The sequence below is a fragment of the Molothrus aeneus genome, chromosome 5 (genome assembly GCF_037042795.1).
Source record: "Molothrus aeneus isolate 106 chromosome 5, BPBGC_Maene_1.0, whole genome shotgun sequence".
NCBI lineage: Eukaryota > Metazoa > Chordata > Aves > Passeriformes > Icteridae > Molothrus > Molothrus aeneus.
This window is the reverse complement of record NC_089650.1, coordinates 21,970,558-21,990,697: the sequence shown is the minus strand read 5'-3', so window position 1 is coordinate 21,990,697 and position 20,140 is coordinate 21,970,558. Positions and strand designations below refer to the sequence as shown.

General features: G+C 36.5%; 1 protein-coding gene across 6 annotated transcripts in view; it reads left to right on the top strand.

Annotated features, from left to right (window-relative positions):
- The window catches only part of ATF7IP (activating transcription factor 7 interacting protein), an 82,745-nt gene that overhangs the window by 35,752 nt on the left and 26,853 nt on the right, over positions 1–20,140 (top strand). For all 6 annotated transcript variants that reach the window (XM_066551110.1, XM_066551105.1, XM_066551108.1 and 3 more), the window contains 9 exons: positions 912–1,960; positions 5,998–6,084; positions 8,102–8,247; positions 9,386–9,523; positions 10,625–10,690; positions 11,212–11,285; positions 11,775–11,863; positions 13,160–13,798; positions 15,335–15,402. In XM_066551110.1, the coding sequence (XP_066407207.1) occupies positions 919–1,960; positions 5,998–6,084; positions 8,102–8,247; positions 9,386–9,523; positions 10,625–10,690; positions 11,212–11,285; positions 11,775–11,863; positions 13,160–13,798; positions 15,335–15,402 (2,349 nt within the window). In that variant the 5' untranslated portion in view covers positions 912–918. The remainder of the gene's footprint in view (positions 1–911; positions 1,961–5,997; positions 6,085–8,101; positions 8,248–9,385; positions 9,524–10,624; positions 10,691–11,211; positions 11,286–11,774; positions 11,864–13,159; positions 13,799–15,334; positions 15,403–20,140) is intronic.

Below are 20,140 nucleotides of genomic sequence, written 5' to 3'. Positions count from 1 at the left end.
TTAATGGAAACAGATGAAATCAGATTTTGGTGTATTTCAACAAAATCATTATAGCTTCCTAGGTAATGCTGGATTTAACTCCATGTTTTGATTTGATGAAATAGATTTTCTAACATTTTTCTTACACTTTTCATAAACATTTATATTTTTTTTCATACTTGTGTGGGTGGATGGAATGAATATAACTGTTGAGGGTAAACCCACCAGTTTTCCTTGAAAGAGGGAGTTTTTCTACAAGGTGCTCCTATAGCTGTAGTTTTTATGGCCTCAATTAGTCTTAGTATTCAGTTTGTATACTACAAACTGAATGAAAGTGGTCTAAAAATCCAAGTTCATTTAAACATTGTATAGATGTGGAGGATGAAAGTCTTGTATTTATGCAGAAAAAAGTATCTTAATGATACATTGAGAAATTCTTTGTATATAATGAAGTTTTCTTCAAAGTGATTTGATTAAAAAATCTTGTCATTTACTCCAGTTATTAATTCTCTTTGTAACTTATGAAATTAAATATATTTGGAAGGATGGAAATATTCTTGATCTATCAGTTTCCATTTATTTTTACCTTTTGATGAGAAGAGAGGCTGCTTGCTCTTACCTTAGTATAACATCTATTTTTATTGGATTCTATGAGACAAGTGGTCTAAAATGTCTGGTTAGAATATTACTGCATGATGTCTTAGTGTGACCTCTGTGACCTTTGCATAAATGTGTTTGTGCAGCATATTGAGAAACTTGGATTCACTTTTTGGGAAGTCAGATGAAGTGTTGACGGGTGTTTCTTTGTTTTTGTCAGTACCATTTCAACTGGTTTACTTTAAAATGTGCTAAATGTTACAGTCTTTCTTAGTAGCAGTGTAATATGACAACGATAAATCTTTATCTTTACGGTTCTTTCTGAATTTTTTAAGGGCTAAGATGGATAGCACAGAGGAACCTCAGAAAAAAGTCTTTAAAGCACGAAAAACCATGAGAGTAAGTGATCGGCAACAACTTGAAGCTGTCTATAAGGTTAAAGAGGAGCTGTTGAAGACAACTGAAGTGAAACTGTTGAATGGAAAACATGAGAATGGAGACTCTGATATAAATTCCCTTTTAAGCAATACAGATAGTACAGAAGTCAAGAAAGAAATTAATGGTGTGGTTGACTTGTGTGTGAACTCTGAAGAAGGAAGAACAGCTTGTGATGAAATTAATGAGACCAAAAGCCCTGAAAGTAGGGCAGGAAACATGGCCAATGACATAGAATCCAAACCTCTAGTGCTGTCTTCAGAAAATGTTACTCTTGAACAAACTAAAGATACTGACATTGCAGTAAAATGTGAGGCTGAAAATGCAGTTGGTAGCAGTAAAGATAACTTCCATGAAGAAAATAATAAAAAAGATCATTTGGACCAAAGAAAGAATGATATCCCATTGGAAGGTGAAAGTAAACCAGTCTGTGATATTAGTGACTCTTCTGAAGAGAAGGGAGAAACAAATTATTTACCTGTTAATTCTAGTTCATCTGGTGATGAAAAGAGGACTGAAGAAGTAACTTCTGAAGAGGTTGTTGGAGAAGCAGCCATCTCTAGCAGTATGGAAGCTGACGAGGAAAAACAAGAAGGCAGTGCAGGACCTGCAGAAACCACTGTTTCAAAGACAGTAGATGAGCCAAGTGAAAGTATCTTGGACAATACGGACTCTATGGAAACAGATGACATTATTCCAATTCTGGAAAAACTAGCCCCTGCTGAAGATGATCTGAGCTGTTTTTCTAAAAGTTCTCTGCTTCCAGTGGATGACACAGTCCCAGATTTAGAAGAGAAAATAGACAATTGTTTGGGTTCACCATCCAAGCAGGAAAGCAATGAAAGTCTGCCAAAAGAGGCTTTCTTAGTACTGTCTGATGAAGATGATCCCTGTGATGAGAAGGAGGAACTTGTTGAAGGGATGTTGCCAAACAAGTCAAGTCTTCCAGGTAAGAGTTTTCTAAATCGTTCATTTCCATTCAAGTTTGGGATTTTGTTCATTTCTTAGAATGACACACTTGTGTCAGGTTTCTAAATCAAAGAGGCAATCTTACCCACCAATAATGTTATGGAGTCTTAGTTTTTAAGGGTGGTATTTGAGGCACAGGAAAAAGACTTTGCACTGAAAAATGGTCATCTTCCAGATTTGGAAGATGACCATTTGATTTTGATTTTTTTTTAATTTGTTTTGGATTTTGGTTTTAGGGTTTGTTGTTTTCTTGTTGGTTTGCTTTGGCTTTTTTTCATACTCTCTAAATTTGGGTGCCAACTTGGATGAGGTAGTGGGTAGAAAAAGAGGAAAGATGAGTAATTGTCAGAGAGGGAATAGAAGGATTTGGGAGAAGAGGAACTGCATTCATTTACTGCTTTCACAGGGAAGAAAGTATTTCAGCTTTCTTTAGCATGCAAATAAATGATAAGGAAAACATGCATATAATCCAGATGTGCCTCATCTTCTCTTTTAACTTTTTTTTCCCCACTGAAAGACAATATTGGAAAAGTTGAATGAAAAATGCATGTCATGTATTGTTTTTATATTATATAGCTTTTATTCATTTAACTCAGTGGTTTTTATCTAAGTTTTCTTTGACTATGGCAACTGATTGATGCTTTTCGATGTTAAGTGTGGAATCTCTTCATGTAGTTAGCAGAACATTTTTTCTAAGTTAAACTCAATGGATGTCCTTTGTAGTATACTGTTTAATACAGTTTTGTAAGTTTTTTTCTTTTTGATAATGGACAGTCATTGTTGTACTATTGCACTTCTGAAAATAAAACAGATGAATAATTTACAAATAACTTGACAGTGTTCTTTTACATGTAATTAAGAGAGATGTTTCAGATTATCTTGGAGATGGAATTATTTTGTTGGGTTTTTTTCATCGCCCTCTTTTCCCCAGCACCCTCACCCCCACCTTGCCCCTATATAGCTTTTATTTATATGCTTATTTAGGCATTAGCTGTTGTCAGTGAGATTGAAAAAGTGATACCATTGTTCTGCACTGAAAGTCTTCCAGAAGCTGTTGGAGGTGGGGGAAGTAGGGGGAAAGAAAGTTGTGTGTAGTTGTGTCAAAATCATAGTGTTACTAGTCCCTTTTATGAAATAAACAGTACAAATAAATTGGTTATCTTTGTTCTCACTGCAGTTTGAGTTCTCTCATTGAAGCCATTAAGTTTACTTTTTTCATCTTACCCAATGAGAAAACACTCTGAGATCACAGAGGAATTTGCTATGTAGTAAAAAGACTGAAGTGAATATTAAATACTGTACTATAGTTTGCAGAAGCTTAAAATTAATGTATCCAGCAATAGATTTTTAAGATTCTAAATTCCGGTGACACGACAAATTTTTTTGACTAGTTGTTTTATTTTTTGGCTAATAACAGCTTATGACTCTTACAGTTGTGTGGCTGTAAACTGAGACTGTTCATGAAATGAAAATTGGTCACTGCGATGTTCTGCCTTAACCAGCCACAAAGATAATAGCAGAGAGGTTGCATAGGCAGGAAACAGTTTTATGAGAAAACAGGTAGAGTTACCTTATAAAGAGTAACTTTTGGAAAGGGTCTGGGAAAGTTAAAACTGTGGAGACTGTATGGAGATCATTTCAAGATGCTATATTGGAGAAACAGGTGCAAACCGCTCAGTTAAGAAGCAAGATTTCAACAAGTCCAGATAAAAGCCAACATGGCTAAACAACAATGAAAAAATGGTACTAGAAGACTGTATTCAAATGTACAGATTAATGGAATGTCTTTCCCAAGTGGAATTAGTAACTATAATAGCTAAGTTGTCACAGATTTTTTTAATGAAAGACCATACATCAGAAAGCCTTGGAGCTTTTGTGTAAGCAAACAAGCTTGTGACAAGGAAGCCCTGATGTGAATTATCTTGGATGTCCCAACACAAATGATTTCTTATCAAGAAATTTTGGAAATGAAACAGTAAAACAGAAAGTCCTCGTGGAGGAAATAATCAGCTGAAGAATAAAAAATAAATTCAGAGTTCCAGAGACTAGTTCCTGAGACTGTGCTGTATGACAGAATTAATAAATAGCCTAAAATGAATGGTAACTAGTGATGTCACAGTTTGCTGATATGAAGAACTGGAGAAGAATTTTACAATGCTGATTGACTGAGAAACAAACGTGGCAGGTGAAATTCATAGTGGTTATCTACAAAGTGGTGCACATGAGTACAAAACTCATAACTTTATCAGAAGGTAGAACTGACTCGCCACTCAATAAAAATATTTCAGTATTATAGTAGGTGCTTTTGAGAAAACCTTGATAAAATGGCAGTTGAAGAAATCAAGTGAAAAATTATTTGAATCAACTAGGAAACAGGAAAGCTTTACTATGATACACCAAGCTCATAGGAGGCCGACAAGGTTGCATTCATAGCTTCTGCTTGTCTAGCATCAAGATAATGAGATCACAGCTTAGCAGTGGAAACTAAGCTGATAGCCAGTTGTAAAATCTTCTCCTCAGCTAGAGAATTCTGCTGTGCATCATGTTGAAACCACTTGTAGTTAAATGACAGATTTGTTCATAGTAATGGAAGTTAGTAAGGAAAGGGCTTTCTCATCCCTGCAATTACTTGTCCTCTATATAGAGGTTTTTTGGGGCAAAAAAAAAAAAATTATATATATAAGTTTTTTGAAAAATAAGACCTCAGCTTTGAAGCTTGTAACATGTTTTAAAGACATTCTAGGTACGTGCATCTTTCCATGAATATTTGTGTCTTTCAGTGGAATATTAAAATCTCTGAGTTGTGGGAAAAGTTGTCTTAAACTTAGCAATTCTCCTTTAGATTCATAGGTAAATGAGTCCTGTTTTATTCATAGCAATTAAATACATGAAGTTTATCTATAAGTCTTAAGAAGCAGGTGGCATAGGCATTATGCTGATTTATTACCTTAAAAGTAAATCATATTTGGATTGAAGAATTTGTATTATGAATATTATTTTTACATTTGTAAGAAAAATGAAAATCCCATAGAGCCAGGTTATTGGGTTTTGACTCCTCCTTTTTCTGATTTATTGGGTAACTTGTTTTAAGTCATTTAAATGTTCTTCATAATAGAAGGGAGACTTATGTTAAGAGAGCGTCAACCATACCTTTGCAACCAGAACTTTCCTTAGAAAAGCTGGTAAACTCCTGTAAATAACAAAATGAATATAGGAAAATGAAGTGTACAGATCAAGGTGTGCATAAGAGTGCTTACTTGCTCTCTTATATTCTGGATAGATTTTACTGTAATCTTAAAAGCAATAGAAACACATAATGGAAGCTTGTTTCATTCACATTTGTACAAAACACATAATGGAAGCTCATGGTACATATAATAAAATTTTTCAGGAAGTGCTACCATTTTTATCTTTGTATGTTTGGTGGCTTCAGGTTTTTCTTCTTTTAAGCATTTCCTAAACTCAATATTTTTAAATGGTTAGTCCTAAGTTGTGATATTTTGTATTAGCAAGAAATTTCAAATTAAAATTCATATTTGTTAACCTAAATCTAGGCCTTTCCTACCATTAAGATTATGGTTGCAGTTGCCAATTGTAAATAAAGAAATATATTAGTATTTTAGTATTTTGTTACTGAAATTTTTATGCTTTGTCCCTAAGTGGGAAAATAAGCTGAAATAAATTGTTGAGAACTTCAGCTGCATTAAAAATATATCATTATGTTTCAGAAGTAACTGAAACATGTTTCAGTCATAATTGCAGTTCGGTAATTCTGGTTAAAATGTTAAGCAAATTCAAAAGTGAGTCTTAATGTGTTGCATGATAGTTCAAATTTTTGTTTTGAGGGTATTCCCTTATTTTTTCATATCTGCATTCCTTCTTTGTCATGATTATTTCTCTTGCCTTCCCTCACATGGTTTATTTTTCATATGTTTTTTACATTCATTAGTCAAAATAGGACTGTTACAAGACTTTTGTAGATCTGAGAAAGTGTGGATTTTTTTCTTCTGTTTATAGAAGAGGTGGAGGGGGAGAGAAAAAAGGAATGCGAAGACAAGGAAGGAGAAGAGGCCCACAAAGAAGAGGAGATACAAATAGAGAAAAGTATGTAATGTTAAAACCATTGTGTTTCACTGTGTTGTATGTTTTAGAAGCACAAAATCATTAGGTTTGGAAGGGACTTGTGATGATTATCTAGTCCAATGCCCCTGTTAAAAACCAGGTCAATTAGAAAGCAGTTTGCCCAGAACTATGTCCTGACAGGTTTTGAGTATTTCCACAGACTAAGATTCCACAAATTTCCTGTGTTCTGATCCCAGTGTTTGACCACCCTTACAGTAAAAAAGTTTTTAAATGTTTGAGTGGAAGTTCTTGTATTTCAGTTTGCATCCATTTCTCTTGTCCTGTCACTGCTACTCACTAAGAGTCTTGCTCTGGTTATTCTCCACCTGTCTGGTAGTTCACACACAATAAAATCTCCCCCAGTGGCCTTCTCCAATTGAACAATTCCAGCTCTTGATGAATGCTCCTATCTCAAAAACATCTTGGTGACTCTACACTGCACTCCCTCCAGTATGCTCACATATTTTTTTGTATTTAGAAACCCAGAACTGGACAAAAGACTCAAGCTGCAGGCTCACATTCCCTGGTTAGAGGGGACCCTCTAACCTCCCTCAGCCTGCTGTCAGTACTCATTCTCAGGCAGCCAAGAATGTTGTTGGCCTTCTTTGTCAACAGGGCACATTGCTGGCCCATGATCAACTTCATGTACATGGAGACCACCAGGGCCTTTTCTGAAAAGGGGTTTTCCAGCCAGTGAATTCCCAACCTGTACTAATTGCTATCCAAGTGTAGCACTTGGGCATCTCCTTTTCTTAAACTTCATGAGGTTCTTGCTTGCCCATTTCTCCAGTTTGTCAGTGTGACTGAATGGCAGCATAACTACTTAGGAGTGTACAAATCACTCCTTCCAGTTTTCTATCACCTGCAAGTGGCTGCAGATATCTTCTTACCCCATTTTCTAGGTCATGAATGAAGATGGTGGTGTTGGTACCAGTGGCGTCTGCTAGTGTGCATTACTGAGCTCCAGCTGGACTATGTGCCAATAATCATGGCTCCTGGAGCCCAATAGTTGAGCCAGTAAAATTATCTGGGCCATATATCAAGAATTTGAAGATGGTTTGGGTGTCAGAAGCATTATTAAAGATGCTCTCCTCTCATCCACCAAGCTAGGGGTCTCACTGTAGAAGGCTATCAGGCTGATGGTGCCTGATTTCCCCTTTGATAAATCCATTCAATTCCCCATCATCTCCTTCTTGATAGGCCTTGAGATGATTTCTATCTAGATTTACTTGTTCCATCATGTTCCGAGGGATTGAAGTAAAGCTGATAGTTCCCTGGGTCCTTGTTATGTAAATCTGAAGATTTTTTAAAAGCAGATGTCCTCTTTGTCCTCAAGAACCTTCTGGACACAGTGCCAGGAGCTGGAGGAGTGACTGAGGTCTCTTGGGTTCTTCTGTGCTTCATCATTGTAAAAGTCCTTTTTAATAACAATCTAGGTCTGTTTCGAGTCTGTTCTTTTGTTAGTTTTTTACTTTCCATCTTAACCAAGAAGTGGGAAAAAAAGTTTGAATGGTTTTTCAGTCACGTGTTGGAGGTACAAGTTAAAACTTCATGGCGAGTAAATACAGTTAATTGCTGGCATAGTTAAATGAGATGTAGTTTTATTTGGCTGGAATTCTGAGAAGAGGATTCCTGTTTCAAAAGAAGGTTTTCTTTTACTTCTCAGAAGCCATGTTTCATTACAGGATGGTGCTGATAGGAGCAGGATGAACTGGAGGGAGGCTCTGGAGAGAGGACTGGTGGTAGTAGAACCATTTTGCATTTGGGGCAGTGACTGGGTGAATCACAAAGCAGAACTCACTGACAGGGCAGTAATGTACAGGTACCAGAAGGACTGGTTTTGTACTTTGGTGTCATCAAGCATGTTTGTCCAAAGGCATTCCTACTGGTTTACCATGCAAAAGCTTAAACTGAGAACAACTTCATGGTAATTATGGCATTCTGAAGATACCTGTTTTTTCAGGAGTTCCTCATGAGCAGTTTTATCTAATTGTTCCAGATGAAGCATCAAAGAGAAAGCGTTCCAAATCTGAGGACATGGACAATGTTCATTCTAAACATCGCCGGTACATGGGAGAAGATTATGAAGCAGAACTCCAAGTCAAAATTACAGCCAGAAAGGATGTTGACCTAAAATTACAAAAGGTAAAATAGAGGTGCAGAGCAAAGAACATAAACACATGCCTGTCACTTGTGTTACATCTTTGAATTAGCAGTCCTTCTGCACGCACTCTGTGTCCTCCAACATTTTCTCTTTTTTGTGGTTGAACATTGGATGTTATTCAAATAACAAAGGTGCTTAATTCATATAAAGTTCCACATGGCCCTCCTTTTAAGAAGAGACCAAATACCATTTGAAGACTATGCTGCAGGAGTGATATTTGAAATGTATAAAATACTTGAAGTCTCATGTGACTCTAGATGGAAAATGTTAGTAAAGGTTGTATTTCACCATGATGAGTTATATGTGATGTACTTTATTCTGTGCCTAGCTTTTAAAACAAGGCAGTCTCCAAAGAAGAGTGTAATCCACCTGGCATTTTGCAGATTTTTGTAGAGCTGTTAATAGCCTGATTGCACTATTGCTGTATAAGGAACCTATGGTCATGAAGAAAATTGTGCTGTTCTTCTGTTAGTTCATTAGCTAGAATGTGTTGTAACTTCATTAATTTAGGATGGCAAAAACTGAACCACATTAGTGGCTTATTTAGTTTTATTTCCTATGAAAACGCTTTAGAATACAGTAGGTATAGATGGGAGAAGAACATTAAATAATAACTTCTGTCAAGTAAACTTTGTGAAAACCAGTCTTTTCTTACGTTTTTAGCTTCTGCAAGAAAGGCAACACTGAATTTTTGCTAGGAGAAAATATATCTCAGAAAAACTTTTTGTTGAATGTCTTAAGTTTCTGTTCTTTGAATGCCAATGTCCCTCTCAAAAATAGAAAAGTAAGAAGAACAACTAAGCACTGCACTTTAAAAGAATACGTTCTGTTGTTAAGGTTCTTTTTATATATAGTAAGATTTTATACCCTTCTTATACTGCAAGGAAATTAATTTGTTGAATTAATTGAAAACCATTTGTATTTTCCAAAATGATGACAAAACTTAGCTATGCAACCGCACACTTATTGCTGAGTGTAGATTTATTTGATTGACAGGGTACAACAGTTGTCATTGTTCTGTTTATAGCAAGATATTTATTAAGAGTTGAGAATATTTTATAGGTAGTCCCCCAAAGTCTGGGATTGCATTGTTGTGTTTTTTATATAACAATTTTGCAGATTATCCAGAGACTGTTAGAAGAAAAACTTACCGCTTTACAATGTGCGGTATTTGACAAGACTCTGGCAGACTTGAAAACCCGAATGGAGAAAGTAGAATGCAACAAGAGGCATAAAACTGTGCTTACTGAAATGCAGGTAAGTGTTTATGTGTTCAGCTCCATACTAAGGTCAAATGCAAAAATAAGTTCCTCAATGTTTAGTAGTAAGGTTCCTAGAGTTGCCAGTAGGGAAACCATTGTGACTCTGCAAGGGGAGGAGGTGGTGGGGGGAGCAGCAAATACTAATGGTCCTTTTGAGTTGTGAAACTATTTTCCTGCTCAGAAGGAGGGAAGCAACCAGTTAATCATACAGAAACTCCAAAGGGTATCTTCCATGTGGCAAACCGATTCATTAGCTGTTAGTAGATTGCTTTTCCACTCTTTTGTTCCATTTAGGCATTTTCAAAAAAAATTCCAAGTATGAAAATATCTAAGGTCTTTATGAAGCTGGAAAGTTGCTTAAAAATTGGAACATGCAGAAAGGAGAGGACAGTAGCGCTGGACTTGGAACATCCTACATGACGTTTCCCCAGAGTGCAAATAGTTGATGTTCTAGCAAGGAGGCAAATAGCTAGTGTTGAATGCAGTATGCTTTCCTGCATTATTTATAGAAAATATGTGCATAGTGGTGACATGAAGAACATCACAAAAAAGAATTTTGAACTGACAGGACAATTAAAAGCTTATCTCATAACAAATTCAAGCAATAAGGCCATTTTACTTTTTTATGAAAAGAAATATGGAGTTTGCCAGATCACTTCCCACTATACTAGTCTTGTTGCCACAGACAATTTATGTTCACTTCTTAAGTGCTTTCTAAGATGCTTTCAATATACTTGTTCACCATTGTCCTTAGCCATCAGCTAAAGTGTCAAAGGAATAACATCATATAAGGCTTTCACGTATGTAGTTTTGTGTGAATATGCCAGATGGATTCAGTTTGTAGAGTTGTGAATAGGAAGGAAAATAATTAAACCTTTCTCTAAGATACCTTGACTGTGATGCATACATTTGTCTTTCTGCTATAATATAGTTGAAAATAACATAGTTGTACTGGATTTCAAGGAAGAATAATTTCCATGATATGAAAATAGCATTTGGTTTAACTATGTCTTAGTTATATATCTTATAGTTTATAAAATTTCTTTGGTTCTTGGGGATTTATGGTTTTGTTTGTTTTCACCTTCTTCCTGTTTAGGCTAAAATTGCAAGATTGACAAAGCGTGTTGGAGCAGCCAAGGAGGACTTGAAGAAGAGACAGGAAGTAAGAACTAGATTGTTGGGGTCTGGGGGTTTTTTCTGAGTTAGCCTAAACCTTGTGTTGGAAAACAAAGAAAATTTATATGCAGAAAGGTGTGACTTGTTTATTCAATGATATTAACAATTGGGTTTGTCAGGTTTGGTTAAAGAAATCTTAACATCTGTTATGTAATTCTGAATTATACAGAAGCTTCTTTAGCTGTTTTTAGTGTGAAAACACCTTAAGCTGTTTATAACTGAATCAAATTTACTTCAGTATGAAGAGTACCATGTAAATAAAAGTGCATCCCACTACCGTGATTCTGAGAGATGAGAGGGGGAAGAAGACAGGATCTAGGAGAGGGAGGCAGTAGGACCAAGGAGATTTTGTGTAGTTGTAAAATATGTCAAAATCTCCTGCAGTGTTGACTTCAGAAAATGAATCACTCACACAGCAGTGAATGGATATGAAATAGAATGAAAATATAAGTTTGCAAGCTGCCTTAGAGTTGTTTTGTTATGGCCTCTCTCTCTCATTCTGTGTAGAATGTGGCAAATGCACCTGTATCTCCAGGGAAAGCAGCACCCGACCCTGCAAATGTAAACAATGCCACGTATCGGTAAGCAAAGCACATCATGGGACCGTGTTAAAATGCACAACAGGACACTTCAGATACTCTCTGTACTTCCTTTTTTTTAATTAAAGTGTTTTCTCCTTTTCCTTCATTGCTCTTCACTTGTAAAATTTTATTTGCTTTTACAGAAGTCATGAATTGACAGAATTGAACCCACTCTTGGTTAAATCTAGATGGTATTTAGCATCAGTTTCAGTGTTTAAAAAATCATAGATAATAGTGGAAGTTTAATTTCAAGAACAGGAAAATTCTAATGGTGTAAGGACTTGAAAATTTATAAGTAATTCCATACTTCTTTTTATTTGGGAAATAGCCAAAATTAATTTGCCTGAGAAGCAAAAGTGAGTTTTGAAAAAATAAATCTTAAAGAAGAGAACAGCTGTAAAATTAGGGATTTTTTCACCATTGTACTGTTCATAAATATACCTTATGTGGCTTTTTGAGAGAAATGCCAACTCCAACTTTGTTCCTTAGAAATGCTGGCACAGTAAGGCAGATGCTGGAGTCAAAGAGGAATGTAGGAGAGAGCACACCAGCAACTTTTCAAGCCCCTGCAAATCCAGGTAAGAAACTGCCTATGGACTATAAACACACTTCTTAAAATTCTGTTGCTTTCCATTAAAGAACTAACTAACCAAACAGAGCAAAACTGATTTTACTCCTTTTTTCTGACCTAAAAAAAAAAAAATTATTTTTAGTTGTCTAGTGCATTCCCTGTTTATATTTGTTTAGTATGCTTACCAGGTATGGAAAAAAAGGTGTTGATTTGGCCAAGCAGAACTTGGGGTAAATTAGATCCTTCAGCAGACTGCATGCTGGGTATGGCAGCAAAATTGGCTGTCAAAAACTGAGACGTGTCTCAGGTCCTTTTTTGTACTTGGTCATAACAGGATGCTGATGATACCCTTCTCTCTACTTAATGACTATAGAAATTGAATTGGAAACTAAACAGCAATTATAAAGCACATTTCTTAAAGGAGTCATGTTGAAAAATGGAATTTCTAGATTAAAATTTTATAGGGAATATAGACTCAAACTCACCATTAATTTATTCATTATAGTTTGCGGTCCTTGGTTGTAAAAATAGTTTAATATCAAATGCTGAATCTTTCCCACAGGATTATCTTACAGTTTGTATGTACTGGCTTTCAGTAGCGTGTTTTGCTCCTGATCTTTAGAATTAATCCTGAAATTTTGTGACATAAAAGTCAGTATCTTCTCTGACACATTAATACTTGGTTTTGGTAGAACCTTCTGGATACAAGGTTCTACCTATACAAGACAAGCTAGTCATAGCTGAAATAGTTTTTCTTGTGTTTTGTGAAGCACCAGTCGCTCTGCTATTTCTATAATGGGTGCTTAAAATGCTGTATTTTATGTTTTCAGCAGCTAAATGTTGGAGCTTTCTTCAAGCCTGTGTCATAATTCTTTATATATCTTTTTTCCTGATATTTCTTATAAACAGAAAACCAGTATTGACTGTGTCTTTAACCAGGCCATTGAACATGAGAGTGTACAACAGAAAAATGTACCTATAGCCTTTATTTGCAAAAAGAATTAATTATATACCACTTTTTTCATAGAATCATAGAAGTACTTGGGTTGGAAGGGACCTTTAAAGATGATCTAGTCCAACCTTCCCACCATAGGCCAGGCCATTTTTCACACGATCAAGTTGCTCAAAGCCCTGTCCAGCCTCACGCTGAGCACTTAAAATGCTAGGGCGTTCCCAGTCACTGTGGACAGCCAGTTCCAGTGACTCACTGCCCTCATCATAAATTGCTTCCATTTGTTGTGTTGCAGTGAAACTTCCCACTTGATTCAAATGCTTAATTTTTTTATTTATTTTTTATGTGTAGTGCCTGCTTCCAGTCTTGCTGCTTCTCCAGCAGTTGTCAGTGGACATCCTAAGCTTCAGACTCCAGTGTCCTCCACCAGCTCTTTGACAACAGCAGTGCTTCCCACAGCTAACACAGCTACAGTTGTAGGCACTAACACAGTGCCCACCGGCAGCACTCAGTCAGTGTCTGTCTCATTGCAGTCTTTGCCTGTAATCCTGCATGTACCTGTGGCAGTGTCATCCCAGACTCAGCTTCTGCAAGGCCACACAGGGACTTTGGTCTCTAACCAGCCCTCAGGCAACGTTGAATTCATATCTGTACAAAACTCGTCTACAGTTGGTAGCCTTACCAAAACGACAGTGTCTTTGGCATCAACTAACACAACTAAACCAAATAACATCCCACTTGTGCCCAGTCCTGGTATTCTAAGGAACTCTACAGCCAGTGCTGGGTCAGTAGGCACAACGTTGGCAGTACAGGCTGTTCCTACTTCACATCCTGTTGCCCAGACCACAAGGACTTCTTTGCCCACAGTGGGTACTCCAGGACTTTATAATGCGACTGCCAGTCGAGCACCCCTACAGATGAAGCTTCCTCTCCCTGCATTTAATAGTACAGCTCCTACTGAACCATCCACCATTGCAGCACCCAAGACTGGTAAGTTATGCTTGAATGTTGGCACTGGCAGAGGAGGATAGTGGTCACAGGGAAACATAAAACTGCACTCTGTGGGAAATTGTTGCTTAATGTGTTTTATAGAGATAGTTCTTCTAGGTTGCATTTCTGTTGAAATTTCCAAGATGAAAATAATCTCTATGACAAATCTGTTTTAGACATTGTTGAAAGTAAACTCTCTTGAAGTCAGCAGTAGTGTGGCTTTGTAAGCTTTGTTTTATTTAGAGTTTGATTTATATAATTCCTAGCGTGAAGTAAGAAACTCCTGTCATTAAGAACTTGGTATTTAATTTTAACACAGACTCTCAGAATAATAGGAACTACCTTTCTAAGTAAAGGCATACTGAAAGGAAAGTATAATTGTAACTTAATTTTAACAACACTTAAAAGAAAACAAATTGGTAGAAAAAAGCAATTGAATATGAACCTAGTTCCAAAGGACTGCATTTACAGTATTTAAATAAAGGCTCTAAAGACAATAAATGTTCAAATAACAATAATTAGCTTAATTATTTTTAAATACTTTTTCTCAGTCTTTGGTCCTGCCCTGATGGTTGTCTGCACTTCTGATTTTACATACCTTAATTTTTGTTTATAATAGGTGGGATTTTGGATTTTTTTTTAATAGGTGGGATTTCAGGATTTATAAGTGTTGGAGTTATAGCCTCATTGGCACAATATAAGCTAGAAGGATCTCAAGCAAAACTTGACATCAGAACTAGTTTCATTTCATTTTCCTGTATCTAAGTTACTTATGCTAAAATACGTGCTCTGTAGAGTTAGACATTTATGTTTTGTATTGACTCCTAGCTCTAAAGCAAAAATAAGTGATTTAAGACAAAATAAAAAGGGTTGTGGCTGATGAGATACAGTGAAAAAAGGGAGGACCTATGTGTCCAAAGAATGTCTCATTTTATGCAGTTTCCATAGATTTACTTTGTACCCTAGTAGTTTTCTCACCAGAACTGAAATGCTGATTTAGGCCAGCACTGTTGCTGATGAGCTCTAATTAAAATGAGAAGGAATGAGAACTGAATTTGAATTTATATATTTGCATCAAATATTAAAGCAGCTTTTTAAATTGCTTGTTTAGTGTTGGCTGAGCTACTAAAGATACTCAGTCTCCCTGCCTCAGTTATATATTTTGCAGTCTCTTTAAGCATCCTTTTTTCAGTCAGATCTTTTTTTGTACAGAAATATTTAACAATTCTATTAATTTTTAGTTGAATAGCTTATCAATATGCATGCAGGGGGAGGAGAGATTGGAGTTATGCTTTGTGCTCAGGCAAGGAAATTGCTCATAAAATGTTTTTAATATACTGTCAAACTTAAAAGGAAAGGAACACATTAAACAAACTTGAATACTTATAATTGAAAACTGGGGCTAAATGTAAAATATGTCACATATTGAATGTTTAGTGTCAAACAGTTTTGAATATTGCCTTCAAATATGGCTAGTGGGTAGCAATAAGTAGTACTGAGTAGATACTGCAAATGAACAATTTTTTGACCCCTCAGAAAACCAGACAAGCAGGCCACCAACAGATACTTCGTCAAACAAGCGACCTGCTGAGGGAACAACACAGGTAGGCTGTTGATTGTTTCTGTATAAAATTCTAAAGTTACAATCCACAGGAGATTATCTTTATTGATTATAATTGAACAATTTTAGTTTCTTTTGTGTCATCCTTTCTAGTTTCTCTCAGTTTATATTATTCTTCTTTTGATTCACTGTTACTTGCAGCATGAGCTTCTGATAATTTTTTCAGAAGTGTTCTGATGGGATTTCTGTAGGTAGAGGAGTTGGTAAATCAGGAGCAGACTAAAAGTTGTCTGCTAAAACAGAGCTAGCATACAAAGAAAAGACTGCCCAATCTTTGTCTGAATGGCTTGAACTTATATAGATACAAATATTTTATAAATTATCGCACTGCTCTCATTCCTACACTAATCCAGAAGTTAAAATTGGAATTTTTATGTTTGATTGCCATATATCATGGGAGGAAAAAAAAGGAAAAGAAACCTTCTTCAGGAATAGCTACTTCATAAAGGATAGCTTGCAATACTTCTGGATTTTTTTGTCTAAAATTTGTTGGACTTGCTTTGAACTTTAAAATTTGAAATTAAGCTATTTAAAATTCTTCATAAATAATTTTCTTTCTGTGTATAGATGTTTCAAAAAGCACCTCATACTTAACTCTTCCTATTAATTAGAAGTCATGTTATTAAGAGGAATAAAATTAATTTCTTCTAGACAGCATTTCCAAATTCATTAGTGTCTCAAGGTACAGTTAATCTAAATTGTATTTCAAAGCAAGAAGAAAATATACTGGACAATATTCTGGTTTTCACCTGCTGAAAGTAGTCTGGCAAAAGTAGTCAGTATTTTAGAGTATAAACTATGCCTCACTCTTATCTTTCAATTAAGATAAAGAAAGGTTGTTTGGAACTTCATTTTTCAAAGATACCTGTGGATTATAGCTATTCAAAACCCTTGTCAGTAATTGATACATAGGAAATCCAGTACCATAATGGATGACAGTAGTAGAGTTTTAAGGTTTAATTTTCAGTATAAGATTCATATTTTGGAATTTTTCTTCAGTTAGAGCCTGAAACCTGGAAAAAATATGGAAAAATGGATTGTGTATGACAATGGTATTTAGCAGTGGAAGATGAGCTGGAAGGAGGGAAATAAGACATAGGATGTTTTCTGGTTTTCAGTCTTCTGTTGTGTAGTGTATGTTCTAGGTTTGCTTTCTGTGAAATCAGTTAAAGCTTGTGTAATGCCATGGTTAAAAAAGAAGAACCTAATGCTTTTTAATTGGCTAGTGAGGTATGGAATTGACATGCCGTTCATTTGAAAAACCCAGTTAATGCCACCTGCTTTTTGTTAGGTAAAATCCAAAATATTATGTATTACTCCACACTTCACAGCTCTCAGATCATAAAGTAGTTCGCTGTGTGCCGTATACCTGTGGCATATTTGATGGTACAACTTTGATCAATTGTTTCGAAAAGCAGTTGAAACAGGAAGAGACTCCATCAGAAAATAAAGAAGCAGTAGAAGCAGCACAGACGAATTTTAACTTCCCTGAGGATGTTCTCTTTGGCTTGGAGGAAGAGGAAGAGGATGCTAAGAGCATCAAAAACACCCACAAGCAGACTGGCTGGGCAGCTAACCTATTAAAACAGTGGCTGGCCAAAAATGGCAAGGATCCTAGCTTTGAATTGGTCCCAGTAAGTGAACTCAATGATATCTTAAGAGAGTTTTATTACACAATAAGAAATCACGATGGAAATACCTACAGTGTGGCAAGCTACAAGTCAATGCGCGCTGGCTTAAACCGGCATCTCAAAATGCCGCCTTACAATCGTCAGATTTGCTTAATGAAGGACAAAGAGTTTGCCAGTGCAAACATGGTGTTTGTGAGCGTGCTGAAGATGCTGCGCATGCAGGGGAAGGATGAGACTCACCACCATCCTCCTATAGCTGCCGAGGACTTGCGTAAGATTAAGCAATCTGGTGTGCTGGGCTTGCACAGTCCCCTGGCACTCGTCAACAAGGTGTGGTTTGATTTGCAGTTGCATTTTGCCAAGCGAGGGAGGGAAATTCTGAGAGATCTGGCTCCAGATGCATTTGTGGTTGAGATGGACAAGAATGGGCGTCGATACGCTATGTTTAGATATCCTGGCAAAGGCAAAAATGGAGAAGATCCTCATAAAATGGGTAAAATGTATGATATGCCTGGGGACCCAAACTGTCCTGTATTTTCCTTGGAACTTTATTTGTCCAAGTTGCCTCCAGAGCCCCCTGCTTTTTACCTGCACCCTCTAAAGCTAACGTCAGAGCAAATGCAAGAACAGCCTGTGTGGTACAAAAGAGAACCAATGGGTGTGAACTACCTGGGTACCATGATGCCCAGGATAAGTGTGGCAGCCAGGCTCTCTCAGCGGTACACCAATCATTCTCTCCGAACTACCACCATCCAGCTACTCTGTGAAGCAGGACTGGGGCCTAGGGAAATAATGGCAGTGACAGGCCATCGCTCTGAGTCTGCTATTAGGCACTACTGGGGATCTGCAGAGGTTCGCTACAGGGCCTGGTCAGATATAATGGAAAACAATGCCCCCAGTTATCGATATAGCAAGATCCCAAATGAAGCGAGAAAAGAATCAGTATCTGGTGCATCCACCTCCTCTGTAAAACATACTGTTCTAGAACAAAACAAAATTTCATTCCCTACAAAATCTGTGGTGCCACCTGGCACTAGCTCTGTGGCTTTAGTCCCTGAGGGACGCCCAGCTCTGAATTACAAAAGCCCAGTCCTGTTGAACCGCAGTTCATCCAAGGTGTTTCTCCCCAAGGGCGTGACCAGTGGAAACCTAACTGCTGGTCCCCTTCAAGGCTGTTGTAGCAAACCTGTCTTTATGAAGCGTGTGATAAAACAAGAACCTATGACTTGATGCTTCTGTAATAGAACTGATTCCAGATGAATTGCTAAAATGGAAAAATTATCAGATTTGGTTTTTTATTTGGTCTATGAAGGAAAATCCTTATAGTCTAATTCAGCAAGAGGTATCCTGTTCGCACTCAAGATGTCAGCTATGGAGCAAAAATTTAAACTGTGGAGGGCTTGGAGTTTGTATGACTTTTTGTGGCAGCTGGGACTCTTCCAAGTGGCTGAGCAGAGTTATTTAAAAAACATTAAAGGGAGATATTGATTTCCACTTAGCTGAAGATATGCTTTCTTCACTAAGAGTGTGGCTTTTATATTTTGTGAAGAGTGTTATTTATCGTACTATTTTGTGACTACTGGCACTAATGTAGCATCTTACAAATCAAATACTTGATTACTGAAGAGCACCAAGAAAGTAGAAGCTGAATGAAATAGACACAGATGCACTACAAATATATGCATACGCATGAAAACACCTGGAATTGCTTAACCACTGTCACCCTCTGTTCAAATTCTTATCAGACCTACCAGAGGACTGTGCCTTTGTTTCCTTTTTTTTTTTTTGAAACCTTCTTCTAAATTGATTTTCTCTGTGAGCTGCAGATTTGCATTGCAGGTCTTTCCTATTTAATATTTTTGGCTTAAGATTTCAGTCATTCTGTTCTCCAAGGGCATTATTGATATGTGTAGTATTAAAATTGGGATCTCTTTGGTTGTGCATGAAATGGGGAAAACATTCTCAAAAGAGCTGAAAACAATTTCTTGCTTAAATGCCAGGTAATTATTGTTTGTGTTGTCTCTGTGCCTAACTTGTGAGAGAGTTTTTTTATTTTTTGTATTTCCTCTCACCAACCCCCTTTGTTACATGTCACATCATCTTTGCACTCTAGTCTTTGCCAGTATATATAACTCACAGGAAGGACATCTTGTTCTTCCTCACTGAACCCTGTCCAAATATTTTTGGTTTTAATGTCTTCAGGTCAGTAAACTGGTCCTGTCATTATCTTTTCTGTAGATTTTCACAGGTTAGAAATTCTCAGCATAGTGGATGTGAATAATTTTTCATCATAGATTCTGACAAGAGATCTTCCAGTAAATAAAAATAGAAAACTGGTTATAGAATTAGATTAAGGTTGGTCCACTTTGGAAGAAGAAATAGTGTAGCATTTAAAACTGTTTTCCATATATTGACAATGAAATAAAAATTGTTTTGTCCTTTTCAAATGAGTGTACACAGATGCACTTCACACGGTTTATCATACTAAGGACTTCACTTGAAGTGTTGATGTTGCTCAACTATGGACAAAATAGGGAAAAGTCACAGCTGAAAGGACAAATTGACCATGGTATACTCTTAATTCTGTGGAGAACTTCCTTGCTGGAATAGGCGTTCAAATTTTGAATGAGATTTATCACTCTGTTATAGTGTATAGTCAATATAGACACTGCTATAGTCTGTACAGAGGACTTGATGCCTGAATGTTGGAGTTTTTATCTTGGCTGATAATATTTACTTTTGTGACCTTCTTTCCATTATTCATACTTACTGCATCAATTTTCCAAATTGTAAACACAGTGCTCCATTTTCTAATGGATAGTGATAACAGTTAAAAGGTTTTAAAAGTTCTTTAGTGATCTTAAACTCATCTATGGTTGAGATAGTTGATCAGATGTAATTGTTAATATAGAAATTACTTCTACACAGTCCTGCTTCCTTAGTAGGAGTGTTAATTCATGACATAAATGACTAGAGGAAAGAAAGCATGGGTCATTTTGTCGAGCCTAAAGTAAATCAATTAGAGATGGTCGAGAAACTGATCCTTTCTAATGGCAAGAAGAAAAAGTGAAAAAACAAAGGGCAAACAGT